The 21,567-nt window shown below is 37.3% G+C and overlaps 1 protein-coding gene across 4 annotated transcripts in view; it reads right to left on the bottom strand.

Moving 5' to 3' along the window:
- Positions 1-7,325: 7,325 nt before the first annotated feature.
- DAPK1 (death associated protein kinase 1) overlaps positions 7,326-21,567 on the bottom strand; it is a 271,050-nt gene continuing 256,808 nt past the window's right edge. For all 4 annotated transcript variants that reach the window (XM_007497913.3, XM_007497912.3, XM_007497914.3 and 1 more), the window contains exons 24-26: positions 21,355-21,475; positions 15,647-15,835; positions 7,326-10,009 (exon numbers count right to left, since the gene is read on the bottom strand). In XM_007497913.3, the coding sequence (XP_007497975.1) occupies positions 8,783-10,009; positions 15,647-15,835; positions 21,355-21,475 (1,537 nt within the window). In that variant the 3' untranslated portion in view covers positions 7,326-8,782. The remainder of the gene's footprint in view (positions 10,010-15,646; positions 15,836-21,354; positions 21,476-21,567) is intronic.

Below are 21,567 nucleotides of genomic sequence, written 5' to 3' on the forward strand. Positions count from 1 at the left end.
ATGTTTTATAAAAATCTCTTTTCTATTGCATTTTGCTGATTGTTTTGTTTGAGGTTTAACTTTGTGATTTGAAGTTCATCTATTAATGCATTTAATAGTATTCTGTTACACGGAATCATTTTAATGTACTGGGTTTTAACTACTGTTATATTCCATTGCTTTCCCCCTATAACCATACTGAACAAACATTATTGAGTAAGCCCATATAAAAACAGCTTTTCTATTGTTGACTTTGTAAACTGTCACATAGAGGATAGATGGACTCCATCAGAAAATTGCTATAACAACTTTTGGAAAATTTAATGAGCTAAATATCCCAAATTGATTTGAAGGGTTCTTTAGACACGATTTTTAGAATTTTTCTTAACAATCCCTGATCATTTTTCCTGCCCCTAACACGAGGTAAGGCCCATTTTAGTAGCTGAAGTGAAATACAATTATAACCCCCAAATCCCACATATAACAATGTGAACGGAAGTTGGGAAGTTAATCCCAGGGCATATAATCCCTGAAAGACTACCAAAAGTGGAGCATCTCTCATTTATAACTCTTCAACTCATTTTATTTCCACCAGAATGATATCTAGAATTCTTGATGATGTTCAAAACCCAAAATAAATTTTACTTTGTTCAAAAATATGTTTACCAAGGTTGAAAGATTTGCTATGTTTGTAAAAATTGTGACAAATATCCATCAGTTCATAGGCTTTTAAAAATGCCATACAACTTATGTGAAAAAAAACGATAGTTTTTTTTTTTTGTTATTGTAATTAACTGAACTATTGAGAATTTTGGGGATACTGATTCCTACATAGTTATACTATTGTCCTTTACAAAAAAAAAAAACCTGTTGCCTTGTGAAATTAATTTGCTTGTACTCACAGTGGATCATGGCCAGATATGAAGAGGAAATGGATCTCATTTTTTGGTGAGAAAGCCTTGTATTCTATATTTTCTTAGCTGACACAGTGTGTCAATGATTATAAGTTACACTTTTTATTTTTAAAATTCTTATATTATATTTTTCTTGCATGTGCAACATATTATTTCAGTATGTTTCTCTCCTTTTTATATTTAAAACACATGTCACCAGTATTAAGAATTTTCTTTAACTTTTTTTGATTTTGTAGCAATATGTTTAAAATACATTTGCTATAATGTCAATGCAAGCCCCAGAGGCTTGAGACTATAAAAATGATGCCACTAATTGTTTTAAAAAAATTATGGGACTTTACTTAATGATTCTGTCTGATTCCAGGACAACATATACAAAAGAGCCATTGCACAGGGCCAATGAAGCACAAAGCTAAACCTGATTAGTGCCATAAAAGAGCACACAGGATATATTAGTGTGAAGACTCAAGGTTGTGACGCTTAACATACATTAAAACATAGGCCTTCCTTGTATCCACACTCACTCTGAAAATACAGACGAGTATCCCTAACTTGGCTTCTATAATCTAGTGCCTTTTCTGTCTTTTCATAGTGTGGCAAACTTTCTGTAGTCCTGTCTACTATCATTGCTAGATAATTTTAATTGGGTCCTGACTCAAGGACCTGTTATAGATTTACTTTTCCTTTACTTAGACTTTTTATACATAAGACTTTGATAGTCTATATTTTCATCCAGAAATTTTCTTTTTTTATTTGGATTTTCTTGATGTCTTTTTAATTTCTCTTCCCAATTGATTCATATACCTCATAACTCAGCCATGTATCCCTAAGTTATCCTGTGTTTTTCAATCACCCTCTTCACGGGGAAATGTAAAAATATTATTATTTTAAATTGCAAATTTCAAATTCTTTATAAGAATAATTTTAGGTTAAGAAACATACTACCTCTCCGAATCCAGAAATTGAACTGTTTGGAGAAGACACCATGAAGATGCCTCCAGACCACAAGCTGCAAGAGATCAAGAATGAACTTTGGGTGTCGTTGATTGAACATTTATTTGTATGTATACTTTCATGCCAAAGGGAACTGCCCCCTAACTGGCTTTTTGTCAATGCGTCTGGCAATTATTGGTTTTGTTCTTTTTTTCCTCTTATCCTCAAATTGTTGTAATCTTTAAGTTGATTATGTTTTCATGATCCTTTTGGGGAAACTTTTCCCAATAGGATCAAACAGGGAAATGTAAAAGTGGAGATTTTAACCGCAGACTTCAATTCCCAGAATTCCCTATAATTCTACTGGAGATACCCATCTGGGCTGAGAGCACAAGGACTATTTAAACTGACTGTACTGCCTAGCTCTCTCTCTCTCTTGGCTTCTGCTTCTAGGGACAGGTGGCTCTCTACCTAGCTGGCAAGATGTAGGTTGCATGTGCTTTCTTATTTTGTATTTTCTTTATTTCTTCATCTTTAATAAACCTCTAAATATAATACATTTAGCAGAGAAACTAATTTTAACTGTTATAGTAACTTGCTCAGGGTCACACAGCTGAGAAGTGTCTGACATCAGATTTGAATCCAGGACCTCCCATCTCCAAGGCTGGGACTCTATCTCTCCTCTGAGCCTCTAGCTGCCCCTTCTAGGCATACTTTGGGAAGGACACTGACCAGACTGGGAAGGGTTATAAGGAACATGAGAAATTAGCTGCTGAAGATACAAAGCTCTCCTGTGATGTTCCTGCCTCATATTCATCAATAAAGACACATTAGCAGAACACTGCTTAGAGATCATTAGGTCATGATTACTATGTATTTTAATGACCCAGAAGCCCAGGTGCTCTAATGATTATTTAAGAAAGTACCTTTTCAATAACTTGTCATTTAATAGCAAGGATTTTGCATGTAGGGCAGCTGGGTGGTGTTGCCCAACATATATTGAGTGCTGATAATGGAGTCAGGAAGTCAGGAAGACCTGACTTCAAATCCATCCTCAGACACAAGCTGTGTAATCCTGGGAAGTCAATTAATTCTGCCTCAGTTTCACCTTCTATAAAATGAGCTGGAGAAGGAGAAGACAAACTACTCTAGCATCTTTGCCAAGAAAACCCAAAAGGCATCACAAAGAGTTGGACACAACTGAACAACATTTTGATTTGTTTGTAATGTTTTAGGCAGTCATAGTTTACCTGGCTAGGGAATAATTTTTATATGATATTTCAGTTTGTTAAGAATCTCTGGGGGCAGCTAGGTGGTCCAATGCATAGTGCGAGTCATGGGATCAAATTTGACCTTGTTGTATGAGCCTGGAACAGTCATTTAATTCCATTTACCTAGCCTTTGCTCTTCTGTTTTAGAATTGTTTTTTCTTTCTTTTTTTTTATTGAAAAATTTTATTTAATTTAGAATATTTTTCCTTGATTACATGATTCATGTTCTTTCCCTACCCTCCTCCCCACCCTCCTGTAGCCAACACGCAATTCCACTGGATTTTACATGTATCATTGATCAAGACCAATTTCGCTATTATTGATAATGGCTCCAGGGTGATCATTTAGAGTCTACATCCCCAATCATATACCCATCAAACCATGTGATCAAGAAGTTGTTTTTCTTCTGTGTTTCTACTCCCAAAGTTCTTTCTTTGGACGTGGATAACATTCTTTTTCATAAGACCCTCAGAATTGTCCTGGATCATTGCATTGCTGCTGTAGAGAAGTTGATTACTTTCAATTGTGCCAAAGTATATCAGTCTCTGTGTACAATGTTCTCCTGGTTCTGCTCCTCTCACTCTGTATCACTTCCTGGAGGTCGTTCAAGTTCACATGGAATTCCTCCAGTTCATTATCCCTTTTAGCACAACAGTATTCCATCGCCAACATATACCACAATTTGTTCAGTCATTCCTCAATTGAAGGGCATTCCCTCATTTTCCAATTTTTTGCCACCACAAAGAGGCTATAAATATTTTTGTACAAGTCTTTTTCCTTATTATCTCTTTGGTGTATAAACCCAGCAGTGGTATGGCTGGATCAAAGGCAGACAGCACTTTAAAGTCCTTTGGGCATAGTTCCAAATTGCCATCTAGAATGTTTGAATCAATTCACAACTCTACCAGCAATGCATTAATGTCCCAATTTTGCCACAACTCCTCCAGCATTTATTACTTTCCTTTGCTGTCATGTTGGCTAATCTGCTATGTGTGAAGTGATACCTCAGAGTTATTTTGATTTGCATCTCTCTAATTGTAAGAGATTTAGAACACTTTTCATGTGCCTATTGATAATTTTGATTTCTTTATCTGAAAAATTGCCTATTCATGTTCCTTGCCCATATATCAATCAAGGCAATCAAATGGCTAGATTTTTTTTTATAATTGGTTGAGCTCCTTATATATTTGAGTAATTAGACCTTTGTCAGAGTTTTTTGTTACAAAGATTTTTTCCCAATTTCTTGCTTCCCTTCTAATTTTGGTTGCATTGGTTTTGTTTGTACAAAACCTTTTTAATTTAATGTAATTAAAATGATTAATTTTACATTTTGTGATTTTGTTCTATCTCTTGCTTGGTCTTAAAATCTTTCCTTTCCCAAAGATCTGAAAAGTATAGTATTCTGTGTTCACCTAATTTAGTTTCCTTCTTTATATTCAAGTCATTCACCCATTATGAATTTATCTTGGTGTAGGGTGTGAGATGTTGACCTAAATCTAATCTCTCCTGTACTGTTTTCTTTAGAATTGTTACTAAGCCAGAGAGTAAGAGTTTAAAAAAAAAGGAATCTTTGGACATTATTCTTATTTGATATTGATAGTAAACCCATCCCATATCTCCTTGATGAGCCCACATTTTGCAAGTTACTACAGTACCCTGCCTCCCCCAATTCTTCACATAAGGGCAAACTTTGGTGATGAACACTTCTGAACTCAGATAGGTTGACCCTCTAAAGACCGACACATATGGTGGCAGATTTCCTTGTTGCCTTTTCTGATTGAAGAGAAAGGTCCACCAATCTGTGAGTTTTATTGGCAGGAAAATTCAGGTTTCTTTACATTCTCAGTGAGGTGTTAGACTAGGACTTTTATAAGTTTCATGTACTTAGATGGATCCAGAACCTTATCAATGTCGATACTCCTATGAGTGCAGATTACAAACTATGCCTTCTTCTGTGGTAATTCTTGCTTATGTCCTTACATAATTTCTCCATAGATGATACACACAATAATCCTCTAGGTCCATGTTGGTGAACCTATGGCACATGTGTGTGAGGGGGGGGGCTGCTCCCTTCCCCTCTCCATTCCTGCTGGAGGACATTTTTCACATTACCCACCCCTCTATCCAGCAGCCCAATGGGAGCACTTACTCCCTCCCCTGTCTGAGGTAAGGTTAGGGGCTCACATGTGGCATGAGGGTTGTAGTTTGGGCACTCAGTCTCTGCTCTTGGTCGTCCTTTTAAAAAAAAACATTTCAGGGTACTGGTACAACATTCAGGCAGTTTGTTTAGGGCTCTTTTTCTGATCATACATTTCCTGAATTATTTTTTGTGTGTGTCATCTCCTAAGCACAAGTTATAGTTGATTTGGTTGATAATATTTTGTAACCTACTAATTAACACGTGTCTATTCATGGCCCTTTGAATCACCTGTTGTTGTTTCTTTTAAGTGGGGTTTGATTTGCAGACCTATAGCATTACTGGAAGATGACTGGTATTAAAAAAAAAAAGATGGCTCTAAATAACAGGAAGAAGCATGAGATGACTGAAAACTTCCCTAATTTCCCAAATGAAATCTCATTCACTGTCTTCTTCCTATTTAATTCTGGCAGCAGCTCATTGTTCATCGGTGGTTTCAGTCCAAGTAACTAGTATTGATTAACTCATCCAAGTGCATGTACATTCTTTGTCTATTTGTTTTTTTCTCATGTGAGTTGTTGGGTATCATTTGAGGGGGAATGGAATTTATTTCAGAAATCCTGCAGCATTCTGAGACTGAATACAATCATCCACAAGTGGGAACACCTCAAAGAATTCACCATTTATAAAGCATCCCTTTGACTGGGACCATAGACATACCCCAAGCATATGAAGACTTCACCTGGTAGAATGAGAAGATGAGAACAATTGGTCTAAAGGCCATGAAGGCTGAAGCAGGCAGTGAAGAGGCCAAGATCATCACTGCCTCCCAGACCATCCATGACCAGTCACCTTGACTTTTGTCTTGCCACTGGACTTCAATGACTCTAGAGGAGTGAAGGTGATGACTCTGAGCAATTCTGCCTCATTTAAATCCGATTTGTGCTCAAGGACAAACAAAAAGAGTATAAGAGACATAGAGAAGCAAATCTGTATTTTATGCTTCCCTTAATATTGGTAATTCTAGGATAGCTGAACCAGGTTCTTCTCTCTGATTATATCTTTTAACAAAGATCTTGCATGTGTGGGTAGAGCCCCCCTTTACTCTACTGTAGGGTATCCTTTGAAGTTCTTGAGAACTTCAAAAAAATCTCTTTTGGATGACTACATTTCAATATAATTAGTTTCCTTGATAAATTTTGTGCTTCTCTTCATGCATTTAAACAAGTGGTCCATCGGCTTCATCAGAACGCCAAAGGGGTTCAATACAAAAAGGTTAAGAATTTCCTTTTGTTTTTTGCTTTTAAACCAAAGACAGTGGAATATTGTGTTTTGGGGATCTTTCAGTCACTCAGTCACACTTTCAGTCACACACACAAAAATGGTCTTCTGTTGAAAATCACTTGCATTTTTTTCTGTTCTCTTGGTTTTATTCTGGAGATCTTTGATGTTCATGAAGATCATTCTAGTCTAGTGTATGCTAGCTATACAGAGCTATTGGCTGTAGATGTAGATGTCTTCAGTTCTTTTTAAAAAAATTAAAAAAAACTCAATAACAAATTTCCATATAAATTTTCCAAAGTTATAACCATCCAATTTGTCTCCCTCCATTGGTTCTTTTATGCTGCTGATTCCATTCATGATTCCCCCCTCCATTCATTTTATATAATAAAACATAGGCTTGTGATTTATCAAGTGCTTTCCCATAAATGATCTCATTTGATTTTGACAAGTTGGTGCAGTAATGTAAATATTTATATTCTTGATTTCCATGAGGGAATTGAAGGGGCTTGTCTCCTTGTGGACACATCTCTTCCGAGATCTGTACCATCCCCTTTCAGGCATTTCACGATGTAATCACCTCCCTGTCTTTAGTCTGCTGAGGGAACATAGATGCAGCACTTTCCCTTTAAAATGAGAACATACATCAAAATAAGCTCCGCTGTTTCCCCTTTCTCCCTTCCCATAGTTGTATTTTAGGGTACTCAATCAAGACTACATCCAAATTGACATGAATACTGAAATCAGAAAAAGAAAAGTCATATGATGATGAATACACAACTCAGAGAAATAATTTCTTTGGGAACAAAGTCTAATAAAAACGATGCAACAAGCAATAGTTTATTTGTAAAAAAAAATCCCCCAACAAAAAAAAAAACCCAACCAAAAAGCCGCCCCAATAAAACAACAAAAACAAAATTTAAAATTTTACTACATTTTTCAGATTCAGAAAAAAAACACAGAAATATGTATGCATATATGGATGTGTGTATATATACAGTATATATATATATATATACATACTGTGGTATATAGATATAAATATACATACTGTATTTCTAAATACTGCATACATATATACACGCAGTATATATATATATATATATGTAAATACACAAACCATATGTGTATATTCTGCATATATATGCATATGCACACACATACATGCTTTTCCGGATGGAATAGGACCTTTCTTCATATTACTTTAAAAGCTATATATCACAATTTAAAATCATAGCAGGAAAATGGTCTTTATTGTTTTTGCTGTTCACATTTCAAGTACTAGAAATAAGCAAACTAGGGCTTGAATGCGGAAAACCATCTGCTATGCACCGATAATGACTGACAGCTATAGAATATCACTCTGTGCTATTGGATACCTTACACAGGTTTGGTTATCCTACAACTGTATGGACCTTTTACCTGAGATGAGAGGAAATAATGAGGCGTGACGACTTAGAGGTTCATGGGGGCACTTCACATTGAGTTTCAAATAAAAGCAAAATTGGTTACGTACAACTCTGTGTAGCAACAGGTGTCACATGGGAAACTTTCCTAGGAAAGGATATTTTTTTTCTCTCTCCCTGTTTACTGTCAAGCAAAACACTTCAAAACTGGAGGGAAACCAGCAGTGAAGCATCACTTGCAATGATGGGCATGCAGCTAGGGACATAGAGGTAGCATTTTCTTTATGACAATTCTCAGCCAGCTCTGATGATTCCAAACACATCCTCTTCTGCAAAAGGCACTCGCAAAATTCCTCTTTATAAATTATATAGTGGTATTGGGTTATACTGACCACAGACAGCTTAATATTAAACAGTTTATGGTTTATAAAAAAAAGGTAAGCCAAGGAGATGGTTTAAGAAATAAAACTGGCAAAAGAAATGCACATTTTTAATACATGCACATAAAAAATAGTCAATGTGATAGTTTAAAAAAAATTCACTGAAAAGTCAGATACTCCAATTTAATTAGCAATAGGAAGTAGTACACTGATGGACTGGGTATGGGATTGAAAACACTGAAAGCAGACTGGCTTTTGAACAGCCAAAGTAAAAGCAACGATTTGCTCTCCAGGTAGAGAGCTTCTTCACATAAAACAATGTATGGCGAGAGGGAGGCAGTGGAAGAGGCAAAGGAGAAGGGAGACATGGGGATAAGATGGTGTGTAAGCATATAAATGAAGACATCCAGAATCCATTGTGGTACTGTGCTTCTCCCTCTTCTGGAGCTGGAAGAGAGCCTACCTATACCTACGACTGTCCTCATCGTGACACAACCGAGCTAATTGAATTATAAGATGTTCCACTATTACAGCTTGAGGCATAGGCTTCTTGGCCATTGGCATCTAGGTTGATTTTGAACACAGAGGATGCCCTCAGTAAAAAGTCGGCTGCATCCCGGCGGCCCAGTTCTCTCAGTTTGGACATTAAGACCCCAACGGTGCTCTCAGGGTAGTTGCACCATTCCTGGAGGAGAGCATGGACTGGGCTTGGGAGGAAGTCCTTATGAGTTCCATTATTATACTTTGCCACGAGTTCAGGGAGGCCCAGGTTCATGGCAAGAAGGCACCAGTCCTTCCCCATAGGATCGGGTGGGTCTAACAGGCGGCTCAGTTTCCTCCGAGTCAGGAGGTTCAGGTCTGAAGCGTGAATGTCCATCCCGAGGCTACCCTGAGAGTAGACATCGAGACACCCAAAGCACATAATGCTACTGAAACTTTCCTTATAGCCCCCCATGGTGTTAGTCAATGAGGTCTCTTTCAGAGTCTGTGCTCGGAAGAAGTCCCGGGGCTGGTAGATCATGACAGGTTCGTGATGCTCCCTCAGCTGCTGGGGGCTCAGGTAATGTTTCACTGTCAATAGCCCAGGTAAGGTGGTGGTCATGACATTCTCAATGGTGCTACACACAGAATCCAGAAGGAGGCAACATTTGATCTTTTCAGTTTCCAGCCCCCTGACCTGAACCTCAATGCCCTGCCCATGGTTGACCAGTAGAACAAGCAACTCTGCCCCTCTGTGGGCGATTTTGGAGCCATTCACCCACAGTCGGATATCTGCATCCCCTTCAGTGCTCTGCTGGTGAATCCACCGACAGAGATTCACTTGTACCTTGTGAAAGATCCCACAGGGGAAGGGGGTGAGGTGCTCCACGGGGACAATTCGCACCCCTCCGTATATCATCACTTCATCTTCTTCATCAGTCCAGGACCGGTGCAAGTTGTCAGTCTTGATGAGAGCAGGGATATCCACCATCGTCCCACTGCTCAGGTCACGGGCACAGATGTCCATGGCATCCAGGATCTGGATTAACTCTTCTACATCACTCTCTGGGACCAGACGCTGAATGTCCTCCATGGTGTACCGTCCCCTGTAATGGTGGAGGGCTTTGGGAGTCTCCACAGAAAGGAGCTTTCCCAGAACATTGGTGCAGAGCCATCGTGGATCCAGGAGGATGACATCTTGTACGGTTTCACTCTGCATTATATTAATCTGCCAGAGGGAACAAGGAGCAGTCACTTATTGGGAAATAAACATGTCAATGGTAGGTTTTTCCTTAGTACATTGAACTGTTTGCCTCAGTGAGAAAAAGAAAATCGTCTTGCCCTTTGCTATGAAACAGAACAAATTCCATTAACTACTGCCCTGGGTCTTTAACAGGTTATCAGATTACCCCTTGCCACTCACCCGGGGAACACAGATTTTGTTCTCTTTCTTATATTCATTAGGGATTGCCTTTCAGGGACTCGGCTGTGTGAGTACTTGGCCTTTCTGGAGAAAAATGTATAAATCCAACAATGGGATGTTTCTCCAGCAGCTTGCATGTGATGCTCAAGTCCATTTTGCTATCTCTTTCTGACCTAAGTTCCTGCTGAGAATTTTTATTTCTGCTGCTTAATGCAAGTGAATAATAGTTCCTTGAATGTCTCCCAAGACCATTGAGGTACAGGCACTGGGATGTTTTGTAGACACGGACTCAATCAGGAAACAAATGTTGAATAATGTACCTATTTGTCATTCACCAGCTCATCTATGGAAATTATGTTTGCTTTGTACACGCTGTACTGCTTCGTCTGTTTATCATGAATCAATTGGGCCGAGCTTAGATGATACCATTTTGGAGCATGGCGCCAGCATTTGTGTAGTTTTTCGAATCATACTTGGAAGGGCTACCTGAAGTTTAGCCCTTAAAAACAAATATTTCCTAATGTTTCTTTTTTCCTACTTGATTGATGTTATCAGTAAAAATGAGGGAAGATTTGTGAATTAATACGCTTTGAAACACAGCCAATTTTCAATCATTATCAGCATGCGGAGAGTAATGCTTTATCCTAAAAAATTCAAAGTATATTTTGAACTCGAGCTCCTTTCTAAATATTTTTCTTTTTTTATATCAGAGGTAACAAAATAAACTTATTTGAGTTCCCTTGTCAAATCCTCTAGCTCTAAACTAAGCATCTGAAACTTAGGGAACTTTTCTTAAATACTTCCCACTTAAAATCATGCAGCTCAATTTTCCCTGAGCCTAGGAATAGAATTGAGAAATCAGCCAAACGACTGTGACTACTTGGGTCATAATACAGGGCTGTGATATGAAGCAATCTCAATTCACAAGACATTATTTGTTAGGGGATGCCAATATGACATCAGTGCTAATGCCAGTAGCTATCTGGCTCTTTCTAAGCCTAGAAATACTTGGCCAGAGAATGGATTGGCTTAGCACAAGTGTAGAAATTACTTGTTTCATGAATATAGAGGGAAAATACAACCCTCAGTCAGACTTCTAAAAAACTCTTACTTTCTGTTTTAATAACAACTCTTATGATGAAAGGGCAAGGCTAGGTAAGTGATGGTGAACCTTTTAGAGTCTGTGTGCCATGCTCTACCTCACCCCCAGAGACCAAGTGCCACCCCCCCCCCCCTTACCCCAGACATAGGGAAGAGAAAGGGAGGTGAGTGGCTTGAGTGTTCCCATTGGGCTGCTGGGCAGAGGGACAGGTGATGAGAGGTGTGTGTGTGGAGAAGGGGAGGGGAGCAGTTCTGCCTAAGTCCCTCTGCCTTTTTAGTAACTAATTCTGGCAGATCATTGCATGTGTGTCCCCAAAGAGGTCTCTGTGTGCCATCTTTGACTTTGCTATCAAGGGGCTAGGCAACTGGGGTTAAGTGGCTTGCCCACAGTCACACTGCTGGGAAGTATCTGAGGCCATATTTGAACCCAAGCCTTCCTGATTCCAGGTCTAGCACTCTATCCATTGTGCCCACTAAGGTGCCCTCAGTCAGGACTTCATAACCTGTGTTCCATTAATTAAAATAATATTTTTTTCTAAAACTGTATTTCAAATAATCAGGTGCTTTTAAATCCTCTACATTTCACTTTATGTATTTTAAAACATTATTTTAAGAAGGGGTCCATGGATTTTAATAGACTACAAAAGGAATTTACAGGACAAAAAAAAAAAAAAGATTAAGAATCCCTAGTCTATAGGGAGGGCTTGGAATCTCTATGACATGCACAAAGGCATACCTGAATGAATTCTCTGATTTCCTCACCTTCCTCTGTGATGACTATTTGCCTAGTGTAGTCATAAGGATGAGAGGGAGATGTCAAGCCAGCTGAGCTATATTCTGAATTAGAATTCTTTAATTTATTTTTTGTGTATATTTGTTCATAATTAAAATTGTGTACAACCCTCAGAATTTACATTTTTATATGGAAATTTCATGGGAAATTTCCTCAAGGAGGAAATTACAAAAGAAAAATGGCATAAAGGATGTCATCAAAGAAATATACCCAAGAAAAAAGATGGGATGATAATGTGGTGAGAGAAAAGATTGACCAAGGCACAGCTGATCCACTTTAATGGCAGCTTTGTGATGCCAAAAGAAAGCAAAGAAGATTACTAGGACATTGGAAGAACAGCCTATGCGAAACTTAGAAATAGAGAGTGGCTGGGCACTGGAGGGTAGCATTTAGGAAAACCTTTATTGACAGTTGGTGTGGTATAATGGAAAAAACAAAACTGAACCTAGAGGGAAACTGGAACTCAAGTCCGGTCTCAGTCCCTAGCTGTGGGGCCATCACTAATCTTCTCTCTCATTCTTATATTTTTTATATTCTTATATAATTATCAAATATCCTAACCAGAGTTTCCTTGTGTTAAGAGGGGGATCAAGTACCATAAAAAGATATAAAGGTGTCTGCAAACCTGAAAGCATCATACAAACATCTGTCATGATTAGTTGTAGTGGGACCCCAAGAACTAATCATGGCACCTGTGTCATCCTTACTGCCTCACCTATTCATAAGTATAGGTCAGTGGCTTTGGGGAGTGGGTGGGAACAGAGCAATGATGCAACCAGAGATGGACCATCCAAGTTACAGCCATCACATACCTCAAGTAACTTGGCTTTTCACTGAATTTCTGGAGAAGTTGTAGCTGCCACAGGTCAAGATAGTTTAAGAGTTTTAGCGCTTCACTGTATAGAATTATCACTGTAGTTCACTGCTTTCTTATCTTACAATTTTTGGCCAAGGCATGCTACCACCTTTCAGCTTTGGTCTCAGTTGTGAGCTCTGGGGATCTGGTCAAAGTGATAACATTTCATCTAAGGTAGGTATCAGCCCTTTCAGTGGCTCAGGGAAGTACAAAGTTCCTGGAGAATGAAGTTAAACCAGGCCCCTTCAAATACCCAACTACTGAATCTACAACTGTTGAAAAGGGTTTCTACCCTTATTGAATATTTTTATTAGTAGTACCAATAGTGTCACTTGTGTGGACAGGGTCTTAAGGTTGACTGTTGAGGAAAATGGCTGCTCAAGTAACTGAAGGAAAACTCTAGTTATGTAAAACTATTTATTATAACTATAAATAATTGTATAAAAGTAAAAGTAAAAAGAGAATGAGTATTGATAAGGGATTCCCTATTAACTGATCAATTCTACATAAGTTTCCCACAACCCAACTTTCCCTCATGATCCTGCTTACTCTACACCAATCTAACTAAATTATGAATTCTAACTCAACACATTTCCAAAATGATAAACTTAGCAATTATAGAGGTCTGCCAAACTTCTTTCCCTTCAGGCAGAGATCAACTCTGCCAGTCTGAGTTACTAATTGTTCTCTCAGTTCTCTGCCAGCCCCTAGAAGAGTTCCAAAGAGGTGCTCAGTACATCTCCTGATGTCTGATCAAAACAGCTTTCTAATTCCTTCAGATTTAAGATATAAATCTTCCACAACCTCTCCAAGGCTGATCAGAGAGAAAGCTAGGAGCAACCAACCTCCAAGTCTCTGTCCCAGAAGTGGGGTGTGAAATTTAGATTACTCCACCCTACTTAGATCTTACTTTATGGAGAAGATGAAATTGTAATCTCCTGATTGAACAATGAAGGTACTTAGTTCTTACTTTATAGTGAAGCTAGAACTTTAAGCTAAGTCTATTTTAAGATCTTAATACAAAAAGGTGTTAAGTAACTATAAAGGGTAAATTAATTACAAAAAGGTTATGTAACTAACAAAAGGTGAACTTAACAAAGAAGTGTTAAGTAACTCAAAAAATATAATGTAATCAAAGAAGATGAGAACTAAAGAATGGGCAGTCCTGGAGAAAAGCCTCTTATATGATTAGTAGACGTGAAAATTTAGAGGAGGGGACACAAGAGTAAAAGGTTTATATATTTTACATCACTTCCTCTCTCTGGTACCTTTCGTGGCAGAGAGTTGGCTGGTGGCAGCGTGCTGGGCCTTTCAGCATCTTGGGGTGGCTACAGTTATTGTCCAGTTTGGTGGTGAGTTTCTGGCTGAGTTTTCCCTCCTCCTTTACTTTCCAAACTTGGTCCTCGTAGAAGCTCTAATCTTCTTCAGATACCTAGTGGCGGAGATCTGAACTCCCCCTGGCACAGGCCAGGCGGGAGAAATCCTATACCCTCTTCCCTCTTTCTCCTTAAATCCTTCCCTCTATATTAATTAAAATTACCATAAATTTCCAGACTGACTTGGGTATTTAATTTGGGATTTTTTTCTCTGGTGGCCAATTAATTTAGATTTTGAGTCACAACCCTTAAATTATCTCTACCGGGGTGACCATTTCTCAACTGACACTCCCAAGTCACACTCTAAAATTCTCTATCTCTGACTTCATCAGGGTTCCATGGCAAATCTTGAAGTACCCCAGCAAATCTCAAATCCCTTCTATAAATCTTACATCTGACTACACTCCATTCTTAACTAAGCTAATTACTCCTACATTACAAGTATCAATACAGGGTAAATGAACATAGAAAAGCCCAATAGTATGGCTTTGTGGGTGAGAGGGAAAGAGGCGAGTTCATAACCAGGTGATCATGCAGGTCAGTAACCACTGAAGTTGTTCTGTACTATAACCAAAGGGCAAAAGGAATTGCTTTTTATTACCCAAACAGACACTTTAATGTTCTAAATTAGAATTTGTTTAAGTCAAAAAGAAATCAATTAAGTATATGCTGTGTCTGATGAAATAGAATATCAGCAAAGTTCCAGGAAACTGAAGACACTGGAGCAGTGGACCTAAGAAAAATTCCTTTGGGTTTGCTATATATATATACATATATATATATATTTCCAAACCAATTTTTCTTTTTAAATCTAGATTTTTATTTTCATTTATTTTGTAATAGTATATGCCAAAAATATTTTAAAATATTCTATAAGAACTAAGCTTTTAAATAAAAATATATAAATATTTATTACATGAATATTAAATAGTAAGTATATGATCAAGCATCAATTATTTATACATTATGTGTAAATATATAAAATATATGTTTTAAGTCTTTCTATCTCTCTCTTTGCTACACATGGTCATCACTCCACATCCAAGAGTTTCTAATTTTATTTTTATTATTATATTTTCTGTCTTAGTAAGTGACTTGCCCAGGATCACCCAGCTAGGAAATCTGAAGCCAGATCTGAAGTCAGGTCCGCCCTTTAGCCACTGGGCCACCTAGCTGCCCCCTTTATCCAGGAGCTTTAAAAACCAGTGAATGGATTGTCCCCTTTCCACACCTGCAAGTACTGACTTTTCAAGAAAAGCAAACGAACATATCACAGCAGAGAGAGGCTTCTTTAGCACCCATTGTGGACTACTTACTTCTCCTGTGCTGTGCAGCTGCTGAGCGATATGTCTTAGATCCTCCTCATTTGCAAGGGGGTTCAATTGGTCTTGCACATCAAATACAAACTGTTGAAGAGACATCAGCTGGTTGGGCCCATTCAATTTCCTCCAGGAAGGCAGAGTAGAGATGATTTTCTCACACAGGTGGGTCATTGGAGGGCAAACCTAATGAACATTCTTTATGTGATTAATTTTCTACACATGGGAGATATGCTTCCTTTTATTTAAAAGGTTTTAAAAGTGATCTTTTGTTTTTACCCGGCTGAATTTCTCCCTTCCCTCCTCCCAGAGAACCATTCCTTACATCTGAGAATTTTTTAAAGGAAAAAGATGAGGAGAAAAAGAGAGGAAATACCAGCAGAATTAATTAGAATACTCAAAAAATCTGACAGACTATGTAATACTTCACACAGTGAGCCTCTCACCCTTGCAAAGGAGTCTGGGAAGGTGTAGAAGATAAACTTTCTATGATAATTATCTTTATCCAACATTATATATATATATATATATATATATATATATATATATATATATATATTTGCAAAGAACATAGTGCTTTTTTAAGTGAGTACTGCAGTTTTCAATAACAAGTTTAAACAGAACCCAACCACTATCTTTTTATAAATCTAAGAAAAATTCTGCCTAGAATGTTCACTTCTCCCATTTAACGTAAAGGAAGAGCAGTTTCTTGCATGTCTGCTAAGAGCTTTCAGGTAGAAATGCACAAGAATGTGGGCTTATTCATATAATAAATGTTGAGTGAGTGGATATATTTCAGTCATTTGCTCACGGACAGAAATAATGATAAGTTTATCGGCAAAGCAGCAGGAAATGTGGGTGGGAAAAGTATGGTTCTCCAAACAATAATACTAAGTTTCTGCCCAACCAAAACCAGCCCTGTTTGTAGGATGGTATTTTCAGTTCTATCTCACTCAAAATGCTTAGCATGCATTGTTCAATCATCCACGGAAAATAGAACTTGTAGAATTCTGCTCCAGTGTCTTCAGTCTCCTGGAACTTTGTTCATATTCTATTTTACCAGACACAACCATATTGAAAAAAAATAAGCAACTTAATGCATTAGGAATGGAACAGTCTTCCTTCATCTACTCCCTATGATGTTTCTTTTTAAACCTCTTATCTTCTGTCTTAGACTCAATACTGTGCTTTGGTTCCAAGTCAGAGGAGAGGTAAGGCCTAGGGAATAGGGGTTATGTGACTTGCCCAGGTTCATACAGCTAGGAAGTGTCTGAATTCAAATTTGAATCCAGGATCTCCCTTCTCTGGGCCTGGCTCTGTAATAGATGATAATATTAGGAGATTTATGGTAATAGGACAGAGACACCAGGAAGCCAGCTAAAGGAAAGGTTGCATCTTATACTCCTCCCCCTACACCACTTCTTGTCCCTTTCTCAACTGATCTAAAGATTCTTCTCAGGAATAGTAAGCTTGAAGGGTTTCCCCAATAACAAATCCCACAATTTAGATCTTTTAACTAAGAGGATTTTATTCTTTAAGGTAGAGGAAGTAAAGAGGGGGAGGGCGAAAGAGGAAAATAGGTTTCCCTAACTTTCTATGATTTCCTGTTGATTGAAGGTTTTCATAATGTGTCCAATTCAGGAAATAAGGTTTTCTCTACAGGGAGATATTGATAGGAAAAGCTGACAGAGATTCTTCACAGCTAAGCTCCAAATCTTCTTAGTACTCAGTCAGCTAAATAATCATTGACCAAGAGATGAATTGGTTTTCCTGCTTCCTTCTAATAGCAACAGTCAGAAGAAAGAAATCAGTTCAAGCTGCTGGGCTTCCCAACTGCCTCCTCTTCCAGATTCTATTGGAATCTTGTCTCAACCTGGTTGATTGGCAGTTCACCAAATTCCAACTCTTTTGCTTTTTCTTGCAAGTCTCTTTTGTGTTGCAATCTCATCTTTACAAATCTGCCCTTTCTTCTTTAGCAGAATTTACACCCAGTAATTCTGCATCAGTCATTTCACACTTACCTTTCATATTATTATTAATAATAATATTTAACTATCTAAACTCTGAAACTATACTATTTTAAAATATTCCACTACCTCCCAAAATAGAAATCCTAGACTGTCTTCACTATTCTAAACTATCTAACCCTATGCTAAGATTTTAGATTAAGGAAAGTGATGTAGGTCATAGAAATGCAATATAGAAATAAGGTTTTAAACACAATAATAACCAACACAAAAACTTTAAACAATATTATTAACAACAATATAACTTCCTTATTTCTTAATGACTATAGCCTATTCTAAATAAAAGTTTTCATAAACAATATCTGTTCCTAACATTATCAAGTATTTTAACTTATATTAAATCTGTCCCCAATTCATTTAGAATTTTAAATAACTTCCCTAAATCTTGCCCTGTGTGCTAGTTGTTAGAATGTCAGTAACTTAACATTATACTGTTAGACCGTTAGTTTCATTCGTATTTTGCAAATCCATATAGTTTTGTCTGTACAAAGTTTACACATGTACAATTATGATACATTTTGTATGTGAGTTCTGTTCAAAGTCATGCAGATAAGAAATTTCCTTTGTCTGTTTTGAATTTTCCACAGAACTCACAATTATCAGTATGAATTTTGTGTTCCAATTATGAAATATTATATATTCACCCAATCCATGAGATTCTTTTCCTTATGTGTAATTGTATATATGCATGTGCCTATGTGTGAAGTTAACATGTATGATGCATTCTTATGTGACATCATCACCTAGATTTTAGGTTCTAGATTTCAAAGTCTTTCCATGTCTTTGGTGTTGATTGTAGAAAATATACGTCATCTGTGCAGCATACACATGTTGTCTGTTGTCTCACCTTGATTGAAGTCCCATGTTCTTTAACATTCAGGAACATGCATGCAGGTAAACTCTTTATATGCGTTTAAGATTGATTTTTTTGTTTGCTTGTGCATGGAAGTAAGTTTGAATTCTTCATGTGTGACTGTCAGTCTTTATGAGTTGGTTCTTCATGCATGGAAGTATGCTTTTCTGTATGATAATCTTCATGTGTGGGTGTACGTAGTATGTTGTACTGTATAAAATTTCAAGATCTATTTTATGATTTTGAAATATACTGTTTAATATTATTTGATGTTTAATTTCACAAGGGGTTTCATTTTATGTAGAATTGCTTCTTTGAGGTATTTTTATTAAAAGATTATCTTGACTTTTGAATTTTTGTTAGAGATAGAATTTTTCCTTTAGTCTATGGTTTTTATGTTCTTGTTGGTGTAGATAGAATTATACATGATGTAATGTATTCTGTAGAGATGTGACTTCTTAGTTAAGTAACTTTGTTTCATTTTTGTTGTAAACAGAGATCATTTCTTATTGGAATTATAATCTTCATCTATGGGGACATTAAATCATTGCTTTTGCAGTGCTTATTTTTGTTGTAACTTGTACTCATGTCTCTCATTTGTGTTGTTATTGTTCTTGAGTTATTATATGCAGTGCTTTCATTTTTGTTCTTTTTGTACTCTCATGTATAGCTTTCTACTTATAAGAACAAATCGTTAAAATATTGTTAGGGATCTTGGCAATATTTCAGATATTTTCTTATGTATTTTCGTTAAGTTATTACTTCTTATTCTTCTGTATTGCTGTTAATATTGTGGACATAATGTAGTTTTACATGTGAAGAATGGTACCATGGATCTTTCCCAGATACTTTGACTGACGTGGAGCAACCATAGTCATGTCTAGAGGACCTATCCATCTTGGTTCTGTAGATGATTCTCTATTAAAATTCTTCACATACTTTATCTCCCTGTTTTATTTTAGTCAATGAGAAATCCAGTGGTACTCTCTGTACTAATAATCCTAGCTTCCTTAAATTTTCCAGCCTGTTTTGCATCAGGGTTTGATGAAGTAAACATTCCCCTTCTAACCTAGACAAATATGGTGCTTTTGTAGTCCTACCATGCCATAATGGTTGACCATAAGCACGTCACCTCTGGATCTTGTTATTAGTTGAAACAATGCTAGTGGAATAACATCTGTCCATTTCAAGTGTGTTTCTGAACAGAGTTTTCCTATTAATATTTTTAATTCTTTATTCATTCTTTCAACTTGGCCTGAACTCTGTGGCCTTACTACATCATGGAAACTGCTTTTAATACCCAAGTTCTTATATATTTCTTGCAAAATCTAAGAAGTGAAATGCTACCCCCTATCTGAATCTATGGTATCACGAATGCCATGCCTAGGAATTATGTCTTTCAGTAGAGATCTCACTACTGTGGCTGTGTCATTTACCTTAGCTGGATATGCTTCAACACATCTTGTCAGTCTATCCATAATAACCAATGCATATTTAAATCCTTTGTCTTTAGGCATGTTTTTGTAGTCTATTTGTATTGGAAAGGCATATAACTTAAAGGTCTGCCTCCCAATGCTATGTTCTTGAAATGTCCTTGATTGAATTTCCTACATGTGTCCCATGCATAACAAATTCTAATGTCATTTGTTGTAATCCCTGGGGCTGTCCAGAATCATTGTACCACATCTAGAATAGCTTGCACCCCATAATGACCTTTGGAATGAATCACATTGCATAGATGTTGGTACAATTTTCTGGGGAGAATTGGTTTTCCTCCATGAGCTACCCAAACACCTCTAACTAATTTAGCCCCAAGTTGTTCTTTCCATGACTGAATCTCATCTCCTTGGTAAGCTTCGGTAATATCATGCCTTTCCACGAGAGAAAGACTCAGCACATGGTAGGGGACAAATCTCACTGCATATTTTGCTATTATATCTACTCTTTCATTCCCCAGGGATACCTTGGCTTTTCCATGAGTATGTGCCTTCCAATGGATCAATTCTTTTGGAAATTCTATGGCTTTTATAAGACTGTCAATAAGTTTGCCATATGCAATTGGTTTTCCAGCTGATGATCCACTGAGCCACTTAACTGCCCCGCAAATACAAACATTTTTTAAAATTAAGCAAACAAAATAAAATTATTGGGGAGTTTATCAATTCATTTTGTTGGAGTTTGCAGAAAGGCTAAATTGTTTTTTCTCACCTATATGGCCAGAAGGAGGCTTTATGAACAGTAGAGGGAGTCTAGCATTGAATGGTCTCCCCTTATTCCAGTCTGGGCTGGGGTGCTCAATGGATGAGCAGTGAGTTCTTAGGTGCAAGGGTTGGGATGAGTGAATCATTCCATCAAACCACCCACCTCCACATAGAGTAAGGGTCAATATGAAGTGTCCTGATACCTTAACGAGTTAAGAACATTTCTCTGTTGAATCAAAGGCTTTAGACTAAGTGTAAAAAACTCCTTTATTGATTTTAGATAGCTTTGGAACCTATCTGTTGAATGTAAGTGATAGTGAACAGGAAGGATGTTTGGATTGGTTAAAGAAATATGAGTTATCAATCAAATGACAAGCCATCAGAGATTCAAGTGTCAGGTAATAAGTAAATGCTTGATGACTTGATTTTTATAGAGTAAATTCTTAATGAGTATTTATTTACTTGCCTGTTAAATTAAAATGAAGAAAGGGCAAAAAGAGGGGGCTCACATTTCAGTAGCGTCATATGTCAAGGTACTAAGTTGTTATCCATCATCAAATATCTCCTCAGAAATTTGAGCTCTAACCAAAAGAAGCTAAAGGCTTCCCCAGAGGTCATACTCACGGAAACAATCTGACTTCTTATATCTTGCAAATGATTTCGTAGTAGTTTCATGTCTTTTGATCCAGAAGCACCAGCATCCAAAACAAATAGTTTGTCAGAAATCTGAAGATCATTCCCAAACCTAAGAAAGGAGAAGTGGACAGATGTATAGGAAATCTATTCTTAAAAAAGATGGGCATTTCCTAGTTGTGTGACCCTGGGCAAGTCACTTAA

The sequence above is a fragment of the Monodelphis domestica genome, chromosome 7 (assembly GCF_027887165.1).
Source record: "Monodelphis domestica isolate mMonDom1 chromosome 7, mMonDom1.pri, whole genome shotgun sequence".
NCBI lineage: Eukaryota > Metazoa > Chordata > Mammalia > Didelphimorphia > Didelphidae > Monodelphis > Monodelphis domestica.